The sequence below is a fragment of the Pterocles gutturalis genome, unplaced genomic scaffold, assembly GCF_000699245.1.
Source record: "Pterocles gutturalis isolate BGI_N339 unplaced genomic scaffold, ASM69924v1 scaffold29641, whole genome shotgun sequence".
Lineage (NCBI taxonomy): Eukaryota > Metazoa > Chordata > Aves > Pterocliformes > Pteroclidae > Pterocles > Pterocles gutturalis.
In genome coordinates this window covers 25,484-49,678 of record NW_010101334.1, presented here as the reverse complement: position 1 = coordinate 49,678, position 24,195 = coordinate 25,484, and the positions used below count along the sequence as shown (strand labels likewise).

General features: G+C 39.4%; 1 protein-coding gene across 1 annotated transcript in view; it reads left to right on the top strand.

Moving 5' to 3' along the window:
* Positions 1–18,262, top strand: part of TPH2 (tryptophan hydroxylase 2) — a gene marked incomplete at its 5' end in the record, with an annotated part of 47,537 nt that extends 29,275 nt beyond the window's left edge. Inside the window, 3 exons of the mRNA XM_010083115.1 lie at positions 9,695–9,790; positions 17,210–17,343; positions 17,435–18,262. Coding sequence (XP_010081417.1) covers positions 9,695–9,790; positions 17,210–17,343; positions 17,435–17,609 — 405 coding nt within the window. The remainder of the gene's footprint in view (positions 1–9,694; positions 9,791–17,209; positions 17,344–17,434) is intronic.
* Positions 18,263–24,195: the final 5,933 nt, after the last annotated feature.

Below are 24,195 nucleotides of genomic sequence, written 5' to 3'. Positions count from 1 at the left end.
GAGTGAGTACTCCCAGATTATCCTTTTTTTCCCCCGTAAAACATACTACTCTTTTTCTAAAAGTTTTTCTTCCCTGCTTTGAATCAGCAGGCTGTGATTGTTACAATTATGTAGTTTGACTATATACAAGTGTCTAAAATTATAGTTTAACAAGACATTTTACATTTCTAGAATGTAAACACCGTTGTAGGATTAATTTTTCAACTTTGAATAAACATTAGCTTATGAACGAATCCATATTATACATCTACAATGAATTTAGGACCTATATGAGCACAGAAATCTTGCATATCAGTGGGAGCCTGATCACTAGTGACCATTTCAGAATGATCTTCATGTTTGGTTAGTCGCTCCTAGAGCACAGCCACTGTAAATTCCTTGGACTTCAGTACAGTGAAAAGCTCTGATTTCTCTGCTCACAGGTACTTGCTCAGTATAACTTTTTTCGACTTTGCTGAACACATGTTCATGTGATTTGCTTTGTGTTTACAGACTGCTTGCAGGTCACTCCCAGTGATGACTCAGTTGACTTCTCTGTGGTTATGATAGATTCATTTTACAAGCCCTCACTGCTGAAAATCAAGGAGCTAAAAGAAGATGCTCAACTATACTTGAGAGAGATTTTGTTTGGGGCTGTGACAAAATCTTCCATTTGGATATATTTTTAGTAGCAAAATTAATAGATATTTAAAATTCCCTGAGCTGCTTTTCTTCTTTGATCTGTCTGTCAACTTGACATGAATAGAAGTTACATTTTTGTGCTGAGGCCTACTATCTTTTTTTGGTTTTTTTGCAAGGCAGGTTAAGCAAATGCATTAAGAGCCACAAAAGCTTTTGGGAGTCCTTTTGCATTTATGTGATTAAAAGAACATTGAGTTTAAATGCAGTGTTGCTGTTGGAAACTGTGATGTTTGAAAACATGTCTTAGCTATTAAGTCAGTTTTCAATAAATAGATGCAATAAATTAATTTTCTTTTTGAAATGTTTAGACAATTAGTGTGGATGCTGTTATTTTTGGAATGAAGTCCTACCCTTTTTTTCCATTTCAAAAATAAAATTGAAATGGATATGACTGTGAAGAAATAGTGCATTTTTTTTCCTTGAAATAAGAATTTTAAAACTTTGCTGGCCAGTTTTCCCTGTCTCTCCAGTGTGTTTCTGCCCCCACAATTTCAGGGCTTGCAAAGGATCTGAGATCCTTACAGCCCCAGGAGGCTGCTCCCCTTTTTAAAAATACGACTTCCCCTTATTAGCAGATACTTCAGGATTTGTGCTGCTGGTCATGTACACAAGAACCTCATACCCCTCCTCAGGTAGAATGTCGCGGGAGGCTCAGTGGCTTTTCTGCATCACTCCCTGTGGGGCAATGGCCATATGCAGTAATTGGCCTGGCAGCTAGGGGGGACACAGCCTGCTCCAGGCAATGGCATGATGAGAAGCACCACATGTGCCTGGTGCCTTCCCCAGGGGAATGCTTGTTAGGGAGGACACTGGGGGTCTGTCTCTGGGCTGGCCAAGGGTAGTTATTAAAGAGGCCTTGCAGCCCCTAGTAATTAAATCTGATGGTGGACTGGCATAGGGCAGTGATTTGGTAAACTCTGCTTATAAAATGAGGATTGCCTGTACTGTGATTTGTTGCTGCACCTTCGCTTCTTGTTAATCTGTGGATTTACCTTGCCAGTCTATGAAAAGCTTCTCCCAGAATAAGTGGAAAAGACTCTGATGCCGGTTTTCTCCTTAGGCAGTTTCCTTAGAGCATTGCAGCATGTTCAAAGGGACAGGCTGCCTCCCCAGCGTGAAGAGTTCTTCTTGGCATTTCAGGGAGCGTTGTAACTTTATGCCTTCTCTTCTGACTCGCTTTCTTAGTGTTCTTGCTGGGTCTTTTTAGAGAAAGGGAAATTATGTTGGACCAGTGCTGAGGTCTACAGGTAACTGTGGGAAACAGGTCCTGACGGCTGGGCTAGGCTTTTGTAGAGGTACTGGCTCTGGATGCTGGAGGAAGAAAAGTGTCTGAGGTTGTTCTTGGCTGTTCTCTCAATATTCTTCTAAGCAATGCAATTCACAATTGGGACAACAGTCCTAGGGTTGATGACATGCCATAAAATGGGAGTGCTGTCAGGCGAAGGACAGGAATCACTTGTATGTGTGTTTGTTCCAAATTGTGCTCTTGCCAGGGTCGTGCCAGTGTCAGTGTTCAGGTCCCTGGCCCTTTGCTGGAGGAGTCATAATCTCCAATCTGTAGCATAAGCCACGGTGCTGAGGGAGCACGTCTGAGCTGTCAGCCGTGCCCATGTAGTGTATAAAATCAGGACTGTCCTTGCTTTGATAGATTTTGTTAGCGCAGAGTCCTCATTTGAAAGAATAGAAGGACAAGTTCTGGAAAACAGGAATTGCAGAGCCCTAAAGACAGTCCCTGCTTGCAGCCTGTGAATTGTGAAGGATCATAGTGCATCAAGTGTAACACATGAGGCAGCATAGACTGAAGAGTGTGGTTGGACATCAGTGACATATGTTTACTCAGCTTTTTTTTCTTTCTTTTCAGTTTGACTTTCAGAGGACCCCACCTCTTGGAGTCCCTGCTACCATGTTGGAAGACCTGACTTTGCCTCTTATGTTAACTGTGTGAAATCTTTAGATGGCTGAAATTTGAAGCAACAGCTTGAAAAAGAAATGAGCAAATATTCACTTCAGCTACCATAGGGAACACTGAACATGAATTCATGTTACGTGTTATAAAATAAAGTGGAAAGGGAATGGCTCATTATTGCACATCATTTGTTCTTAATAACTCCATATGAAATTAATAAAGCTTAAAACCCTAGGTTTTAGAAGTTGTTCAAGATAAGAGTCAAATGATAGGGAAGCGGGAATAGGAAGGGTGAAGCATTAGGGCTTTAATGCCTTACGTTTAACAAATGATCTAAGTGGCAGTTCGTAGTTCTGGTGGTCTCATCTCCTTAGTTGCGTATTAAGCTTCAGCACTGTTAATTATGTTGGAAAAACCTAGGAGTTCTTTCTCTGACAGCGTTAAACAAGTTGAGGCAAGTGTGGTTTTGTGGGACTGATTTTTTGCATCGTCTCTCTGACAGCTAGATTTGGTGGAGGAGAATTGCTGCCTTGCCAGGAAGCAGAAGGCTTCTACACAGAAACATTTCCTGCATATTGAGGTTCCTGATTCTGCATCTCCAAAGGTCTCTGAGGTTTTCAACTGGGATAAAATGATGGGGGTAGACAGACTTCATCTTTGTGGAGAGCAAGCCTAAATTCAGATTATTTAGGAGTAATTCAAACATAGAATGGGATATCCAGTGGCTCCAGCTCTGTGGGAACTAACTTCTCTTGGAGTGGCAGCAGCAGAAAAATCCCAGAAGTGCTTCATCCTCTGTTCTCTTTGCCTGCTTGCAAGAGTAGCAAGAGGGCCTCCTTCATGTGAGAATGACCAACAGAAAGACACATTCTCTCAAGAGACACAAAGATGTGTTAGTAGCAGTGTCCTCCAGATCTTATTCCAGAAGATGTATTACACCTGCAAGGCAGGCAGCTGCCATACACATGGTCTTGTCTAGGCTGGACTCCCCAGTGTTAGAAGTACAGAGTTACCTCCGTAGTGATATCACTGTTGCTTGAGGTACATTTTCTGCTTTCTTATGGTTATAATTTTATTTTGATTACAGTTATGGGTTTTTCTCTAGAAACGCCTGAAAAAAAGCCAATGTATAATATAAAAGTATTCACAAGGGTTTAAGCCTCCCTGTGCTCACTATAATGCATGCTTCCTCTGAGTACCTCAAGCCTCTGCATTACAGGAATTTGCATGTAGTGATACTGTGGGCTATGGCTGTCAACAGAAGTGCGAAGGCTGGTGTGCATGTATCCCCAAGTGCTCTAATGGGCAGAACCACATCTACTCAAACTTCTGTTTATAAAGAGATTATTCCAAGCATTCCCCCTTAGTGAAAGGTTTGAATGGGAAGCAGTCAGATGAAGTGAAAAAGGATATTTAAAAATATATACTCTTTGAAATCCCTGAAAGAAACCTCATTTCAGTGAGTCTAAATACATTTCAGAGTGGCAGACTAAACAAAATACTTCAAGAAGGTAACTCTGAAAAATTAAACTTTGTTTTCTTATTTAGAAATGCTGTCATTTGTGAATAGGGTCACTACCTTTGTTAGAGGCAGGCGAATCATCTATAATGAAAGACTTAGCCATTGAATTTTACTTCTTTTTCTGCTTTTGATCTATTCACAAGCTCATCATGAGATTTATTTGTTGTTCAAAAAATCTCCCTTTATTTCTATTCAATAATGGTCCCACATGAATAGCTGTCAAGTAGCTAGTGTTGCTTGATGTCTGGACTCCAACATGGGGCTGTACTGGCTAGTTGCCTGGGTTACCTGTGTTATATTTGTCTGTTTCTTGTAGTGGAGCATTCCTGATACTACTCAACAGACTGTGGATTTTGAATAATTCAGTCAAATGTGAAATGTCAGCTGTTTTTTTGGTGACTATTGATGTCTTTGTGATTGAAAACTAAGTAACTATTCAGAAATTTATTTGCACCAGCTCTGAATGAAGAAAGAAAGCACAAACAGGAGTCACTGATGCTGATCAACATTTACTTGCAATTTGAGCAACTTTTACAGGGGGGAAAAGACCACCTTTAATTCATTAATTCTTAGGATTAATTTCTAACAATGGGATTTTTGAAAGTCTTTCAGTTGCACGTAAGTTACTATGAGGTAATTGCAACTATATGAGAGCTTTAGTCACTAGGTTAATAATTTTAGAGCTAAAATATCAAAGGTCTCCTAAAGAAAAATGAATTAATCTTTGCATATTGTGGACATATCACACGCATCTGAATTAAGAGTGGTCCATTCAAATGTCCTTTGAAGTCTTAAATACGGTGGAAAGAATATAAAGCTGTTTTCCTAAGGATGTTTGTTTGGCTTTGGTCTTGCAAGTATTTATGAACATTAATAGTTGTATTGCATTCATGGCAACTAATTATATATATATATAAAAGTGGTTATTTGTGCTACTATGTGTGAGCTGGGGGCTGTAGCCCAATCCCATTAGAAGTTCCTGTAGTGGTAAATATTCCTGTCCTTGTGCTAGGGTTGCTTTCTTGCAGTTACTCAAGTTACTCACTCTCTCCTTCTCCCCCCTTGTGACAGGGTGTGCAAGTGAATCAGCTCTTGACATGGTTGGTGTTCTCAGGACTCGTCCTGACAATGTCTTTACAAGGCACCTTTAGAGAACAGATAAAATCTCATGTTATACATCATGCTGAAAATTGCCAAGTGAACACAAATATTGGTCTCTAAGCTATAACATAAGAAAACTAAGTGAAGTGGAAAGGCTTGAGAGACCTCTTTATGGACAGGTCAGATTTTGAAGTGCTGACTCTGTGACATGAGCACCCAACACCCTGCACAAGCTCTCTGAACAGATCCCAGGAGGGAGATTCCCAAATGCAAAATGATGTGATGTGAGGACTGATTTTCAAAGCCTTAGAAACCAGTCAGATGAGGAGAGTTGAGTTTATCTGACCTTTTTTCCTGCTTTTGAAAATTTTTAAACACTCTTGAATAACAATTTTTTTTTTAATTAGCTGTCATGGCTGACACTGATTTTTTCTTTTTCTTTTTGGTAGTCCAGTTTATAATACAGAGCAGTACCTGAACATGAAGAACAGACATTGTGTTTACCTTGGAGACCAGGCTTGGAGTTTGCCAGTTCTGTATCTTTCCTGTCAATAGTAGGGTGACTGATGGGACTCTTCCAATCACACATGTACTGGGCCAGACCAGCTACCACAGTATCTTGTCTCTGACACTGGCAAACTGCAGATGTATGGAGGAATAGTGTAGGTCTAAAGCCATACGGTGCTGATATTTTCCTGGTACTCTGTTTTAGTTGACAATGACTTTTCATTCAGGGACTCTGAAGGAAGGGATCTGCTATGTTAGTAATTAATCTGCTATGTTAGCCCTTGATAGGATTCTCTTCCACGGATCTAATTAATAATTTTTGAACCCACGTAGACAGTGTTTCATGAGCATGACTGTAGATTATCTTTCATATACTTCCGGTAAACAAAATAAATAAATTAAAATCATATCCTACTATCTTAGTCTTGATCATTACACTGATGTCTCTTAGCTTAAAAATTATTTTTAATCCTTCATTTGTCACTTTCATTCTTCATCTTATTTTGCTGATTTGCGTAATGGAGCAGCATTTTAGTGGAAGGCTTTTCAAGAACTACAGAATTTATACAACATGGAAAGATACTTTTCTTACTTCAAGAGCCTACCAATAGGTTGTAGCAAAGCCACACGCTTCACTCCAAAAATGAGGTGGAACTAGAAGTAAAGGGAGATGACAGGACATTGCTGTAGCTTGTAGAGGAGCCACAGGATGGGGAGTATGCCAGAGACAGGTCCAAGATTTGAAATCAGAACGTGAGAGCCTGCATGCTCCCATTTGTGCTTTGTTCACCAGCCTACACCTAACAACATAATAATCACCTACTTACCTTCAGGGGAGGCTTTAAAAATTTATTCATCTCAACAGCCATTTCTTCGTTCATTTGTTCCCACTCCAGTGCAGTTATTCTGTATATAATATAGAGCACCACAGTTAGTACAGTTTACCATACAAAAAGAGGCATATAGCGGGTATTTATATATCTGGTCTATAAAAAGTGTCTCTATATAGTTAATATTTATCCTCCTTATCAATATGCCCTGATGTTTGCAGACTTGAGAGCACAGCTTGCCAAAGCCCACAGAGTCTCGTAGTGCACCGAGCTCCCTCTGTGTGTGTGTCTGTGAGTGGGAGGGTGGGGGAATCATGTATTGCTGACTAATGATCTGAAGATGGCAGCATTGGGTGAGCAATCTCATTTTCTTAGCTAAGCAGAGCTCTCTTAAATACAGAAATTGTAGTTGTTGCATATGGCTAATTTATCAAAAAATCAGCTTTTCATTTGAAGGGCTTTTCTTAATGCTATAGCTTAATACCACAAGTTAGTAGTAGGCAGATGTATTTTATCATCTGGTCATTTTGTGTGCATTTTATTTGAGTTGGTTATACTGCGAGTGAAAGTCTTCTCAATACTGAAGATGGGCTCTCATCAGCAAGTGTTGGCTCATAGATGTGACTCCCTTTTATAATAATAATAATAATAATAATTTTTCAGCTTAAGTAAGAAAAGCTTTCTCTCCGTGTGCTGTCCATCCATCAAGGGGGAAGTGAAATCAAGGTCTCCCTCTGTCTTGTGAACATCCTACCCCTGGGCAGCGGAGATTGCTCTCTCCTGCGCCAGTGTTAGCAATCTGCCTTCTGCCCCTTCCTTCCTTCCTCATGAGTGCACCTCCTCAGGGAAGTGGAGAGCGTTTCTCTTCCCTCTCTCCACTGGCCTTGTAGAATGCAGAGTGGGCATTCTCCTGGCAGCAGCATGGCATTGGTTTGGCCCTCCTCAGTGTGGGGAAGGTCTACAGTAAAGGTGTCCCACATAATGGGGACAAAGCCATGGTGTCTCTTATAGGTCTGTAACAAAAACCAGAATCCCCCATTTTAGCTGTTGTTGTTTTAAGAATGAAAATGGCTGTGGTCACTGTGTTTTATGAGGAGCTCAGTCCTGCTGTATATCTGTCAGGGTGTTCATGTTCAGAGCATAACGAGTGCTACCTGATGGGTTCTTTTAAGAGAGTTGAGGGGGAGGGGACAAATTCAAAGATGTTAGTGGGATTTAAGTGTAAAGATGAGCCGTTCATTGCTGATAGGGGCAGCACGGACAGAACCAAGACTGTAGTCTTCTGGTTTTTCTAGCTAAATATTTAGGCAGGGAAGCTATGTTTGTACTCTTCTTGGTGGTAGGTCTCTCAGCTTCATTCGTCAATCCCACAATGATGCCTTTGTCATTTTGCCTTTCTAACTGTTTGTTCCTGGGATGACTCTTTTGGAAACCAGTTGTCTTGGCCTTCTTCGAAGTGGTGATGTCAGCTCATTGCATCTGATGAAAAATTGTGTGCCAGCTTGGTTTATCCAAGTCAATAGCAAAGCCAGAGGTGGAACTTTGATTTTTTTTGTTTGACAATGTTGTGCTTTCGCCTCCTCTTGTGTATATCTGGGCCTTTGACTGCTGTGATGGAATCTGACCCAGGACACTTGAAGTCACTACAACCTTTCCTTCATCCCAACTGATTTAGCAGGTTGGGATCAGATACAGGGCTCATGTTTTTATTCTTTTTTATTACATCCTTCTACATAGTGCCATGCTGCATGAATCACTAGTTCTACAGGAATTTATGAGATGCAGAGAAATGAATCATTTCTCAATTTCTAAACATTTGTTCAACTTAAAAGAGCTGTTAATTTCTGCTCATTTGCATTTAGTATGGTACTCAGCCTGGAAGAGTGGGGATTGTATGGAGGAAATGAACAAAAAAACCCCAACCCCATCATGTTAGGATCCATTCTCAAGTTATTCAGAAAAACATTAAAATTTAGTACCAAATACTGGGTTGTTTCTTATCTTAAATTCATATTTCCTGCAAAGGCATGTAAATCTGTTAGGTTCAGTGGAGTTATGTCCCTTTGCACAAAACGTGAAATTGTCAGATTATGTAATAAACACATACACATATATAGGTATGTGTGTATATATATGTATGCACTGTTTTTGTGTAAGTTAGAAATCAACTTGGAACCTTCACATGTAGAAAAAGTGACCAGCTTGATCTAATCTGTTTGATCTAACATCAAAAAGCAATCTTGATGTGTCATAACAAAACCAAACTAAAACTCGGTGGCATAGGAGCAGAAATGACTTTCCTTTTGCATTTAGTTGACAGTGGGCTGGCTGTCTGGACTTCTTATGGTATTCCTAACATTTAACTTTGTTGGGTGGATACAGCAAAGTTAGGTGCAGTACTGTTATGCTGATTTAGCACATCTCTTTAACAGCTTCTCATCGGTTTTACAGCTCAGATATCTTACCTGATTGAATGTAGACCTAAAGAACAGTTGTGGTCGATTGGTCAAGTGAATTCATTTGATTGACTGTAATTTTCTTTCTGTAATTTAAGAAGCTAAGTGACATATTGGTTCTTCGTTTGTGACAGAGTAAAATCTAGTGAAGACTAAGGCCTCAGTTCAAGAAGGCTCTTAAGCACATACATGTGAGTTCATTCTAACTCAAGACAGCACTTAAATATATGCCAGACTTTAAAGTGGCATCAGCTTGAGCTTATAGCTGAGTGCTCTGAACTAGATCTCAGAGATCTTCAGAGGTTTCTAGACAGGCAGACTGACTACCTTGTCGGATTTTATTTTAAGGCACCTCATTTATTTCAGAAAGTTTCAAAAACCTCTGCAGATTACTGTTGGCACCTTTGATACCTAAATGAGCTTTTTTGTCTGTTCCTAACTGGCCATTCCTGTGAGCTGCTTGGATGCCCACAAAAAAGGCAGAATATCACATTTTTGTGCAAAGGTCCCTTATTGCAGAACATGACATTTAGAGTACTTAACAGTAATAATATACTTTATCTAAATTTATATCAATGACATGAAATTCTGAAGAAGTGGGGCAATGAAGTAACTATGGTACTGATTGTCATTGCTGAAGTGCCTGTTTGCAACTACACTGTATGTATCTGTGTATCTGTATATTTTACAGTGCTATTTTTTTACAATTGAATTTGGCCTTTGCAAGCAAGAAGGACAACTACGTGCTTACGGGGCAGGACTTCTGTCTTCTATTGGTGAATTAAAGGTATGTGCCCTTAAAACAGAATCAACTTTCTTTTGGTCTTAACAGAATAATAGTTGGATGTAAATATTTTTACTTTCAAATAAATTAAAGTTCTCAAGATAAAGAGCTTACTTTAAAAATGTGATATTGACCTAAAAGCTTTGTTTGACGTATCAGCTGGCCCTTGAAGCATGAAATGGATTTGTAAGGACTGACAAAACAACTATAAACTACAAAACTTATTTCTGTTTGAATTTGCATTTCTTCTAAAAAGAGGCTTGTAGGTTGTAGCAGGTAAGGGCGCCTTGGTATCTGAAAGCTTTGTTTAGAAGAAAAACGTATGTTTTTAATACACAGTAAAAAATTGTTTTGAAATCAGACACAATTCTATCGTAAGTAATCCAGTGTATTTAAATGGATTTGTTATTGATATTAAAAGAACAAGATTTATTAAGGTCCTGATTCAGTAGGTTAATCATATTTAAAATTAAGGAATGCATATAGTCTCATGCTAGACTTTTGAAGTATATGGCTATGTGACAGTACATAGAGCCCTGTTCTTATAAAGGCGAAAATGTTTAACCTTGCATGGTTTGCGTAGTTGTAGTGGATCATTTATTGCCTCCTTTTATGCCTAAAAAGCATAGAGAACAAGCAAAAGGTATTTTGTCACAAGTGTAGTATTTTGGGACATGATACATCTCTGTTGGCAAGATGGGAGGGAAGGGGAAGGAGAGGGAGGAGTACTATGTTCTGGGACCCAAATGAACTCTTGGTGGATTTTCAGGTAAACATTTGGTTTTAGAAAGCATATACAGAATAGTATTTACAAACTGTTTTGCAATATATCTGCTGTTTATTTGTGTTTAAACATCTTCCCACCCTCCTGGGCTGGCTTTCAGTGAAGTACCTGGCAGTTTAGAAGAAGTATTTCAGCCTTTTTTGCTATTTGTTTCACCTGTAACTGAGAGTGTTCATGGTGAAACTTGTTAGTCAAATTGCTATTCTTTCATTAGTAGAAAAAAGGTTGAAAGGTTGAAGAAAATTACTTTCTCCAATATTTTTCTTTGATTGCATTACAGTTGCTCTAAGTTCAGTGCATACTTCAGCCACAGAAGCATTCTGTATCAGGCTGGCAATATTTTATACTCACAGTGCAAAGGCGGTTAAATGCAAAGAGATAAACACGTCCCAATTTTTTTCCTCTGGCCCAAAAACATTGAGTACTGAGCCCCAAACTCTGTGCAGGATCCTGCAGAGAATCAGGCCTTTTATTTAAACTAACAATTACGGTCATTAGGTTATGACCCTGAAAATACCTATCACATCATTTACAAAATATAAGGGCATAAAAGCGAGGAAATGGATAGTCAAGAACATAATAAATCTTCTACTGTCAGTGTCATAAACAAACACATTATTCTTGTCAAGTGTGCCTGTTTTGTTACCACACATGTGTGATCCCAAATCTGTGTTCTTCACTCAGCAATAATCTCATAGTATAAATGCAAATAATAATCCTTTGGAAAAGCAACAGTAAAAACTAAATAATGTCCACATTAATGGACTGTACTGATCTGCTTCAAAGGTACGGCCATATATATATGTATCATAATAATTTTGCCATAAATCAATAATATTATACACTTTTCTATTATGCTACATATATATTTCATAGATGTGAAGCCAGAAGGGACTATTAGATCATCTGGTTTGACCTCTTGCATATCATAAGCTATTAAATATGACCAGATCTTGCATATACCAAGCATGGGGACTTAAGTTAGACATTTCAGTTATCGAGAGACTCAGCACTTGTTTGCTGCAGGCACAGAACAGCACCATACCACAAATAGCCATGGCCTCCATGAAGGCACAGATAAGGTGAAAAATGTCCAGAAGGTCTTTGTGCGACTGTGCTCCAGAGTAGAAAATGAGGTAAAAGGTAAGGAAAAAATGCAAAAAACCTACTAAATTTTCTGATAACTTGATCATGGGAGAAGCTCTTTCTAGAACAGAAACCTGGCAGTGGTTGTGTTTCTTGTTAACAAGTTACATCAGGCAGGTGCTTAGGAAGGAGAATGTTTGTTTGGGCACCGATGACACTGGTGCACAGCCTTGCATCAAGCCATTGCCGGTCTGTGATGTTTCCTGGGAAAGCAGCAGCCTCCCTTACCTCCACCCTTATCTCCTAGCACCTATTGGGAGGGAAAATTTCTTCCTTGACCTGAAGATGTCTGAAAGATAATGCTAATATAATAGACTGTAGTTGAGATCCTGATGATATCGATATCCTGATTGTAACTGAAATCCTAATGGATGGCAGCAATTGCTCTGAAAATTACGAGAACAATACCAGCTATTTCTGTTGTGAATGGGGAATAGGAGACTCAGATTGCATGGCCATGAAGTCTGACCCTCAAGTGTGCAACCCCCATACTTCTCATAGGAGTCAGAGTGAAGAAGTCCTTTCAGAAATAACTACTGCCATTCTTAAAGACAGCAGCGATTGTGGGCCCCTGGTCCCTTCTGTGAAGAAGTTCAACTACTTAGTTATCCTTTTCACTAGGAAAGTAGATCTTGTTTCAGTGTTGAGTTTTGCTACCTTGACTTTACAGGCATTTGATATTAATATTCTTTTGTCAGCAAGAAGAAAAGGCTTTGTCCAGCTGCTTTCCCTGTCAGCTCTCTTCTTGATGCAACAGTATTCACAGAAAACACAATGGTGTCAAATTTTATGTATATTTTCAATAAATTTCTAGAAATAAATGAGTTGCACTATTTGCAGTGTGGAAGTGGCCAGCGGTATTTGGGCCATTCAGATGAGTGAATGGCTTGTTCAGTCATCCCTATTTCTGTATTACATGGGTCCACTCTGCAAATCTGGTCAAAAGCTTTAGTAACAAAGAACTATAAAAGCTAGGGAAAGGTGGGCACCAGCCTATCAATATAGGATTCCCTTTAAGTTTTCTTCACCCACTCAGTATTTTGACTTTGAATTTCGGATACTGAAAAATGCAGCTCCTAATGTGCATGCTATAAAAGCATCAAGCAAAAAAATTTAAAAGCATAACAAAATAAGGAGAAAGAGAAGATTAAAAATGGAGCCTGGAGGGAAACGAATAATACAGTAAGTAGTTATAAAATGTTCTGCCTAATATAGTCAGGTTAACTCTAGCTAACGCTATTACACAGTATGTATTTGAGGCTTAGAGATAAGGCAGAAATAATGTACATTTCAATTATTAAAACTATTTCTAAAAGGCAGTACAAATATCTTCAGAAACTTTAATCCATTCACTCTGTATGATGCTCTCCTGAACTCTTTCATTAAAGGAGTCTCGTATCAGCTTCAATTGGCTGTAGATCAAGTCTTATATCCCTGTTATATGCTTCTGTATTTAACAGAGGTGGGTTTCAAATCTTTCTGTATAGATTTTTTTAAAGTAAAATACAATACTTAGTCATGTTTTGTTTTAAGGATAGTTTATGTTAAGAAGATGTTACATTAGCCTTTATAACAAAAAAGATTCAAATTCAAGTTTTGTTTCTGTTTTCTGAAGAGGATTATGATGATAGAGAAAACAGCTCCTGGATCCCAGATGCTCATTTTAGTGCTTTTTTTAAATAGAGAGTCTTTTCCAGTATAGAAAACTATACTGATAACGTAAAAAATTTCAGTTAAAATCAGGTCGGAGATCTGAAAGTGTCCTATGTTGTAGATAAGCAGAAAAATGTTTAAATGCAGGTTTTCCAAGAATAACAAGGCTACAAAATAAGTACTGGCACACAGGCAACTTCTCACTTATGTTATTATTCTGCCCTCCCGTACTCCTCAGGCAGTGCAGAATTTATAACTCATCTCAAGTTTTCCCCTTGCTAGCTGAAGATTTTGCCTTTTTTTTTCCTGGGTGTGTGGTGTGTGTGTGGTGGTGGTTTTTTTTGTGGTGTGTGGGTTTTTTTGGTTGTTTGGGGTTTGTTTTTTTTTTTTTTTTTTTTGGTGAAACTGAAAAGCTCTGATTTTTTTACAGTCCATTTTTTTTGTACCCAAAGGAGAAATTACAAGACCAAGCTCTTTTTTTTTCATGTGTCTGTGATAGTGGTCACTTAGGAAATGATTCATGGTTGCTCAGTGTAAATGTCTGGTGCCATCTGAGATACCGCAATATATCTGACCAGCTCTCTGGCTGCTGCTCCAGAAATGTGTAAGTCTTCTTTAGGTCCTGTGCTTTATCTTCCATCCCTGTACGGATGCATCAAACATCCTAGACCCTGGAGACCTCTGGTTAGGTGACTCAGTCACTCTCTTAATCTTTGATCTAGCAGGGAGTGGAGGCATTTCTTTAGTGTTGTGCTTACTTACAATATGGGCAGTTGTCTAATTCTTAAGCTGTCCAGTTGTCTGATACTGCTGCTTGTCCTGGGAATCAGTGATGATTCATTTGGAAGTTTCACTCCAAACTCTTGTTGTGTGAACTGAAGGAGAATCATCAATAGCTGTATTAGTATAAGCAGTAAAATTTGTATGAATGGGCCATTAGAGACAGTTATCACAAATCCACAAGGATGGTAAGATGCTCTATTTGACCAAAACCTATTTTGCATATGATTGTTAGCCTTGACATCTCATTGAAGGTGGATAACTGAACAGGTTTTTAATGTAGAAATCTGTATTGGATGCTTACTCATTTGAGTTCACTGAAGAACTGAATATCCAAGCAAAACATAAGTGAATAGCATTAATTAAAATAAATATAAGCCTGAGCCTGAAAGCTTTTGGACTCACCAGATGAAGTTTTTCATTGAGATTCTGTACTTCATAATGTTGAGAGTGTCAAGGACCAACATTTTAAGGTACTGCCATGTCTCTAAAAAAACCCTGTAGTTTGGCTTTGAGTCAGTGTCCTGACCATCCCGGTTCACACTAGACAGTTTATGGTCTGTCTGAAGGTTTGTCTGCAGGCTCAGTTCAGTTGCTAAACTCTGGCATTGCTGGTGTCAGCATGGCAACTCAATAGTAGATGTTAGAGATGCTAGACCGCAGAATTTGAAAATGCCACCCGGATTTGCAAAGGTGTTTCCCATTGCTTTGGTAGCCATGACAATGCCTACTTGACCCAAGAGCCAAAAGACCATGTCCTAGAAGGCAGGTGGGTATCTTGGGTGGGAATTCATCAGAATTTAGGCACTTAGTTCCCAAACTGCAATCCTAAGAACAACTGATCACTTCTCACCTAACATTGAAGGAATGTCTGGAATCTTTACCCTCTGTTTCCAGGTAGTGTGTTTCCTGGTGTCTGCACATCCCAGTCTCTGCAGAGTTGCTTTGTGAAGCAGCAGCTCTGCTCGTGCATAAACTAAACTGGGATTCAGAAAGTAGGAGTCATTTCATATAGATAATCTGAGGAGAAGAACCAGAATGTTTACTCAGAGGACATCCACTGTGATAAAGAGTTAGCTTTTGCTTCTCTGTAAATGTTTCCCTTTTATAAAACTAGGGTTCAGCGATTAGAGCAGTTGTTCATGTGTAGGAGCCACAGGCTGAATCCCTTCTACCTCTGATGGCTTCAGTCCCAAGGAGTGGGCCTGTCCTAGCAGAGGCCCTTAGGGAGTGGAGGAGAAGAGGAGATGACAACACTGTCACCTTTTCTGTTGAAGCTGTCACAGTACAGGAAAGAATCCATGAAACAGAAGTGGTCACCTACTGATTCAGATCCTAAGAAAACATGGCTGGTATCTCTCTCTTGATTCCCTGCACAGGGCTTCACTCAATCCACTCAGAGTTTTAAAACTTTGTGCTTTAGACATTTGAGGCATCAAGTGTCACCTGAAAGTACAAAGGCACCTTAAGAGGAGCTGTTTTTATCTAGACTTAAAAACAAATTCAATTTGATGGAAGGAGGTAAATGCTGAATTTACAGGCACTCAACCACGTAATGGCTCTGCAAGGGGACAGTGACAACAAGGGAATAGGGGCCAAGTAAGGTGAGCCTGTTCCTGCAATCCATTTAGATGAGGATGCTGGTTAAGATTGGACCATTTTTGATTTTTGTTTTCAAAACTGTTGAACTGATGGCTGGCTAGAAACAGCAAGCCTTGTGAGAAGGAAAAGATGCATGTACGAAAGTTAATTCCCTGACATTTTAAGATTCTATGCATTAATATTTCATGTATTTATTTTTGGAGAGAGAAGAGGTGGGAGGAAGAGGTTCTTGTTCCAGTTTTATGTCCTGTTATTTGGAGATTGCAGGTTAAGAGCTAGTGTGATATTTTCAGAGCCTTTCCCAGGGATTTAGGAATGAGCATAAGCAAGAGCTCAGATAAAAGGTGTGGTGAATACCTTAAGGTTAATACCTTACTCTGCTATAAAGAATGTTCATGCAGAAAGAAAGTAAAGAAATAAGAGGCACCTTTGGACCTCAGGGATCTGCTCCCTCCCTGTCATTTCTCAGTAGTTTTCATGCACATCTTCACTATGGATAGATATTAGGGAACTAAAGAAGGTTGAAAGTTGACCTAAATATGCTCTCCTTTCTTACCTTGTACTTCTGTACAGAGCACTGAGAATGAAAATATGTGTGCTCTAAAAGTTAAGGTAGATCCAAAAGCTAACACAACTATTCAAGTGGAATGGGGAGCTAGAAAAAGATTGTGTTGGAAAATGTCTCAGTACCTGATTTTCACTTTTGAAACCTCTGTGTCCCTTCTAGTGGTTTGTGCCAGTCACATAAAGAGAAAGGCTAATGGGAAATCTCTTCTCTGGGTAGAAGCATTTGATGCCTTGTCTGCCCAGTGTCTGCTGTGTACTTTTTTTTCCCCCTTTTATTTAGTAATTTTTTCCTTTTTGTACTGTATGGAGTATTATGCGTATGTGGTGTACGTGGCAGAAGGGTAATGCATTTCATCAGCACACAATAAATGGGCAGTCTTTAATTCAGGTATACATAGTTTCATTCTTAAACTCACTATCAGGAAAATAGTATATGATTTTGGCCTGAAAATGTAAAGCAAAGATTATATGAATGGTTTGATCAGACTCAGTTCACCCACCAAGATGATGATCAGTTCTGCCAGTTAAGTGACATTTTGGGGACCTACGTATTTGTAGTTGTATAGATAATTTTTCAGGAATGGTTATTTGATGACTTTCCTGTTTCCAGATGAAGATTTAGGTCTGCATGCCATGGCAGGTGCACTTATCTCCTCTTTATTATTTTAATAATTATTTTGGGAAAAAAAATTATTCTCATAAGAAACTCTTTTTTTAAGTAACAAATGATTTATTCTGTTCAAACTGAAAAACCACTGTATGTAAAATGAGAGGCTACCAACTAATTGGAAACATACAGCATAGCGATACAAAAGCTGTATATATGAACAGTTCTATAAATACACAGAAGTATCAAAACGGTTTAACAGATCTTGTGGTGTATTTTGCAGCATGCTCTCTCTGACAAGGCCAATGTGAAAACATTCGATCCAAAGACAACCTGTTTGCAAGAATGCCTTATCACTACTTTCCAGGAAGCTTACTTTGTTTCAGAAAGTTTTGAAGAAGCCAAAGAAAAGATGAGGTAAATAATTTCCCTTGACTCAGAAATCTAATTTTCTTTTCTTTAGTGGTTGAAAAAAAAAAGGCGGTGTTAATTTTCTTTTTTCTTTTAGGGACTTCGCCAAATCAATCAATCGTCCCTTCTCTGTGTATTTCAATCCATATACGCAAAGCATTGAGATTCTGAAGGATACCAGGAGTATAGAAAATGTCGTCCAGGACCTCCGCAGTGATCTAAACACTGTATGTGACGCTTTAAGCAAAATGAACAGATATTTAGGGATTTGATACGTGTGGCACTGCGATTTGCTGTCAGATGCTTTTTCTGTAGCCAGTCTAGTAACATCATGTGATCCAGCTAACATCTCAAACCCGACAATTTTCCTTTTACAGCTTGGCCTGTGGCTTGCATCATTGTGTAGCTTTGTCTAAGTGTAACGTGCAGACAAACCAAGGCAATGCTAATTCATAAATGCAAATGGAATGTGGCAGAATATAATAATCAATTCCTCAACAGAATGTCATGTACACTATTAAAAACTTGCCTGGCAATGGTTTGATTTCCTTAAGGTGATTCACTTCAATGTATAAGAAATGGTGTTTCTGATTTCATTAAGTCTGAGGTTATTTCTTTGTTATAATTCCTTTCCTCCCATAAGAATCCAGAAAAAATTATTTGCAACACTTTGTTTCCTTTGTAAGAGGATCTGTATTTCTGTAGTGATGAAGGCAATGTTTTGCCCATATATCTGTAACACAACTGAGTGTCTCTTGTGACTGAACAATACAATTTATATACCAATGCTGAGATCAGGAGGGCTATGTATCAGTACTAAAAGGTCTGTGGAGATTACAGATTATGAGAACTCGCAACTGACAAATGTTCAATGTGGTTGAGTAATTGCAACACAATAAAAAAAAAAAAACAAAACCTCTGACAATTCATGCAGAAAAGTCGTTCTAGTTCATGTATGTGTTACCTGTGACAGTCCTGAGCATGCTTCCTCTACGAGGGCTGTCTAGCAATAAGAGAGGAAGCACTTGTGTTAATTCGGGGTTGTAAGATGTGAATATAAAGCCCTTCTACATCATTGTGTGCCTTCCGCATTCCTTTGTCTTTTGAAGGTACTCTTCTTGCATTTCATGCATAATTTGCCTCATTAAGCCACGTTCAACCTTGACATGGCCATGCATGACTGGCTCTACGCTGTATCAGTATGAGCACATACAAAAGGGTGAATATGGAAGTTGTTATTTAATTATAGCCAAAATGATTATCAGTTAGTAGATTACTTGTGGGGTGATTAAATCACAGAGATACCCAAGCTGCCTAGCTTGTACCAGATGGATGCAGGTAATGCCTGAGTTAATAAACTCTAAGTTAGCAAGCTCTGACAGGAGTACAAGCTCTGTCTGGGGAGCACAGTGCAGAAATATTTGAGTCGGCTCTTATCTGGAAGCAATAATTATGCATGTCTTTCCTTTATCTGGGTTATTCTATTTTCCTATTAGCCAAGGTAATGGACAGTTGACTATATTGTGTGGACCCTTCTTAATGGAAAACACATGGCTTATGCAGATCATGTCAGTATGGGTGAAAGTGTCATAGCTTGTCTACATATATGGAAAATGGGTATCTATTGAAGCTGCTCCCCCAGCTGAAAGAGTCACGCAGATACTGTTAAGTGTTGCTAGCAATTTCTGCATAAAAAGAGCACCAATTGATAGTACCAGCATATCTTTAAATAAGAGGCAATCTATAGGGATAATTTTCACAGGGAAATCTGCCACCTTCTCAAAGATAACGATGAGATAACAGAAAACGCTCTTTTCTCTGGATGGTCCCTGCTGCATTCTAATGCTGCTGTTAATAGGGTGTGGAAAAATCTAGTTTTAGATTTAACTGAGACTGCCATTGGTACAAATGAAGAGCTGTTGAATTATCCTTGGGAATCGGCATGCTGGAGGAGTTTTTTGACTTCGTGATATTAGTGCTGACTCTGTTAGCTAGCACTTATCACACAGGAATTGCTGGCAGCCTTGGCATGGAAGTTTCTCCCTCTTTTGTCCCATGGAATGTGATGAACTTTTCATAGCCCTTTCTGGAGAAAATGGACTGTAGTGAGATTTGCTTTAACTGGTCTGAAAAAATTGTACAAGGAGTAGTAGATCTTAGTTCAACAACTGAGGAAGTGTTGCTTGCTTAAGTAAAATAAAGCCACAATGAGTAACAAAGATCCAAAGCTTACAAAGTTACTGAGGCTTTCCCTTGGATCAGAATTATGCAGGAAAGCTTTAAATACTTACAATATCTGGATTTATTCTTGATTTTTCAGAATAGCTTCAAATAAGAATTCCACAGCAGTAAAACAATAGAAGCGTATCTTTGTTTTGCTTTGTGCTGTTAGCAAGTAAATCTTATTATGGATTAGGGAGAAACCCTTAAAATCCAATAGTCATTTCAGGACTAATGATGACAAGAAAACTGTCTACAATGAAGATACAATGTCAATGAAACAGAACATTGTCAAAGGATAATGGGCTCCTGCTGCTAGATATATACTTAATCCAATGATTTTATTTCTATTATACAACATGATTAAAAATAAATTAAATATAATGGGCTAAAGAATAATAGTGATTTAGAGAGACAATTGCTCATTGTTCTTACATAGCAAAGCTGTCTTCTTACAGGCTGCAGCAGAAACTGGCTTTGGGCTTCAGCCAGTGAAGAGCCAGGACTGGGAAGGAACGCTTTAAAAAGTGCACTATTGCACTTTTATGAATCGAATAGTTCAGTTTAGCTGAAGTTCTTCTCTGCAGTTTTTATTAGCAAATTAAGATCGGCCATGCAGCAATCTCCTTGGATGACAAGCTCATTTAGGCATAATGAGGGAATTATTGACAGTTATCAAATTACACTAACGTTTCATTTAAAATAGGCCGTATTTATCTAAGGTGGTTGTTTAGCTTTAGTGAGCTGGACTCTGGAAATTGGACTTCTGGCTTAGGCTCATTTATTTCCTGTGTAATTCTGAACTGATGCTTTATGGGTCTGAGATATATGCACTTGCTTTGCCTGCACAGAGTAAATGGGCCCGAGCTTAATGAATGTAAAGCATTGCAGTGTTTACTGCCATGCAAAGTCTAAAATGAAAAACAACACTCTGGGACATTGCAGCAAATACAAATACCAAGTTTCAATTGCAAACCAAGACATGGTTTGTGCATTTCATTTCATTTGTTCATTAGAGAGGGTGGAGTAGGAAAGGTGTTAACACAATATATTGTGTTTTCCCCCCTCTACTCTTTGACGCCTATTTTAAGTTTAGCCCTTCAGTACACTTTCACAAAATAAGGTGTCTTTTTCCTTTTGTCTTGTTATGATATCCTCAGGTGATGGAGAAAATGCCAGAAATTTACTTGTACCGTAATGTATATTTGCTGATGCCCTGTAATGGATTACAGAAGAAAGTTTCACATCTTTGAAAGGACAGCCTGGCTCAGAGCGCTAAAGCTGCTGAAGGCTCTTACCTACAGGCTGCTGGTACGAATCAGCCCAGTCAGCAGTTACTGAAAGCTATCACCAGCCAGCAGCAGCCTGGCTTCTGCATGATGAACTGGGAAGCTGGGATTGCTTACTTTGGAGTAGACTGAGGGGAGACGCGATAACCTTTTTCAAACACATAGAAATAGCTGCAAAATGGAAGGGGCAAACTGTTCTCCTGCAATTTAAGTCCATTAGTTCTTGAGGCTGGAAAGGGGCATTAAGTTATATAACAGTGAAACATGGGGGACAGATTGCCTAGGGAGACAGCAGAACCTCCATCATTTTTTAAGAGAACAGGTTAGGCTGCTATCTCTCAGGAATGATGTTAGCAGAGTCAGTCGCATCTTGAGACCAGGGAAGAGGCTATACAATGTCTTGAAGTCCCTTACAGAAACTGCCTGGCAATGGCTTCAGCCTGCTCATGAAAGAGCTGCAGCCAACTGACAAAAACAGCTGTTTTTGTAGTGGTCAACAGCTACCACCGCAGAGTAGTTTGTACATCACCTGTGGCTCTGCCTCCTCCTTCAGTCTTTGACCAGCCCTCAAGAGTGGTTCTTCATCTTTCCATCTTCCCTTAGGGAGTGAATAGGATTCATAGTTGGAGCGTAGCCTTAAATGCTGACTGTGGTGCTCTATTTTAAGCTCACAGGCCATTTGAGAGAGCTCTGCATGCGAGTTACCTGCTAGTTACAGCTACCCAGAGGCAGAAGACTGATAATGAGCAACCAGCGTTTGCCCTTCTTGTAAACAAGGTTTAAAGCTGCTCAACTTTATAAACAAAATAGAAATGCGTATTTCATCCTATCTGTCAGGAAAACTGTGCTCCCTTGAACAATCTGGAGAACCTGGAGCTCTTCCAAGCTCCTGAGCTGGAGTGCTCCAGCCATGCATCAACATTGTGTCTTGGTGAAATCCAGGCACAGAGCAGCCTGTTCTCCTGACCTCCCCTGGTTTCCAAGGGAAAGAAACCCATTGGTGTAGTCCAGAAGAAAGGGTTGGTTCAGGCCCCTGACATAGCTGTCCAGGGAACTTGGGGACCACACCTGCTGCTGCCAGCCTGGTGTCACATTAAGGGCCAGGTGAGGATCGATGTAATGCTCTTCCATTCAGGAAATCAGTTTTCCACCCGACCTGTAAACTTCTCTTCTTGTTTCAGTAGGACAGTCTATGCCTTTTTAGAAATATGGCAGCTTTCCTTCTATCTCATTAGGAACACTATCGTATTTCCAACTAATTTGCAAAGGGAGTAATTCTTGAGTTATTATATAATGGCTACGCTCTGTTGTATCAATCACTCCAACTCTGGAGATGTTTCACAGACAAATTCTTGCCCTCTCAGTGAAGAATAGGACAAGAGCGACAGATTCCTTTTCCAGGCTTTGAAATACATTTGAGACACAGAGCTAAGAGAGAGATTCTGGTTATACTAGCAAATATTTATTAGTAATGAGTCCCTCTAGTTGACATAGTGAAGGCTGTAGACATGTCCCTGGCATCCTTATTGCCAATTTCCTGTAACTTAACTGAGCCTGGAGGCTAAATAATGTTGTTGACATACTCCATGAAACCTCAGTTGTTTCCTTTTTTTATCTGGTCCTAGAGAAAAGTAAGTAAGCGCAAAGTAATTATAATTCAGTGATGTCTTTTCAAAACATTTTGGAAGAACTACATTTAATTTTAAAAAGGCCCTCAGACACCTTGAAGTAACAGTTCATATTTCTTTGCAAACAGCTGAGATGCTAAGATGAGACTAAAAATAAGTGCTGGCATCTTCTTGGGATTTGGCCCAGAGTGAACTATTCAGGTGGAATAAGTGTGAAATGGGTTACATAGTCACGTACTTTAAAATGTAAGTGGGTGATGGATATTCAGGTGGGCATTTTTTTTAACGTAGTCAGAAATTTCAAATGTCCGGGAAAAATAATAGAGAAGAAGCTGCTGTTGCCACACTCCACGTTTGGAGGAAAAGAGTTGAGGTTGCAAAGGAGGTAGATTTCAGTCTGTGCTAAACTGGCACATGACCTGAAACACAATCCAAATCTGCCCACATATCTGGCCTCTGCATGAGATCCAGTGTGAGTACAGTTCTGGTAACAAGTAGCAATAGGTCACTCCAGACCCAAACAGCCCTGCTTCCCCACAGGAAACAAAGTGACCCACATGACACAAATAAAATCAGTTTTATTCCCTATTAAATCAGCTTTGTTTTCTGTGCAAAATACCTTTTGAAATGTGTTACTATTTTTCAATAAGGATTATAAAGGCATATGTTAATTATGGAATGGTTGATGTTCTTAGCACTTTCTGCCTCAAGCTTTTCTTGTTGCCGCCCAACTCCCTACCCAGTCTAGCTACTTCACGTGAAAGTAGAGTAATGCTGAGGATGTGATGCTGTCATTTCCCAGGGCTTGATGACTGATGGGTACACCTAAAATGCTACCCTCCCTCACCATCCTCCCTTGCAGTGAACCTCAGAACTGTGAATAAAGCCAGTTAATGATAAATTAGTTTAAGGTTTTGCACACAGTGGATTTGCCACTTTAGCAGAATTTGTCTGGAGGATCAGTTTGGTTGAATTCCCTTTTAATGATTACCCCCAACAGATCACTTGCTTGTAAAGTTATGAAAAAGCAAGTGTGTAACATTGGATGGGAACTGGAGAGTCAAAATCTCAACTACTGCAAAACCAGCACATGTTCCAAGAGGCATTTTAGTGCCGGTGCCACTTAGTTCAATTAGAAGTAGCTCAAAGTAGATTTCAGAGTTGCTGGGCTGAAAGGCTACATTTTACTTTCAGGTCTCAATCCAGCTAGTGTTTTCTTAGACAGTTCTGTGTCTGCTGGAGCAGGACCTAGAGCCATAAGTCATGCACACAAGGCCTGTTCCTTATTTCATTTGCAGGCATTTTTTAAAAGACTCTTTTACAATGTTATCTCCAGAATAAACATGCAGTGCACAGAAGATGCAGAGGCAACGAGGTCTGATCTTTACTGTGATCCCATTGCTTTCTCCCAGTGTTGGTCCGCACAGTTCATCCAGCCCAGGGAAGGCTCTTGGCCCATGCTAATTGACAGGGACAGAAGCTACAAAGCCACCTGAGTGCCAGAGAAGAGCTCCCACTCCTAGCTGCTCCCGTGGCTGCAAACGACCGCTGTTTACCTTCTGTGACTTGTTTTTACAGAGCAGCTCCTCAGGCTTTGTCTCTGGGTGTCTGTGTAGCAGGATCAATTAACATATGGTGTTATATGTGCAGGAAAAGTAGTAAAGAGAGGTTTAAAAGTGCCAAGAATTTTATTTCATAGCTCTCCTTTCAAACCTTTCCTC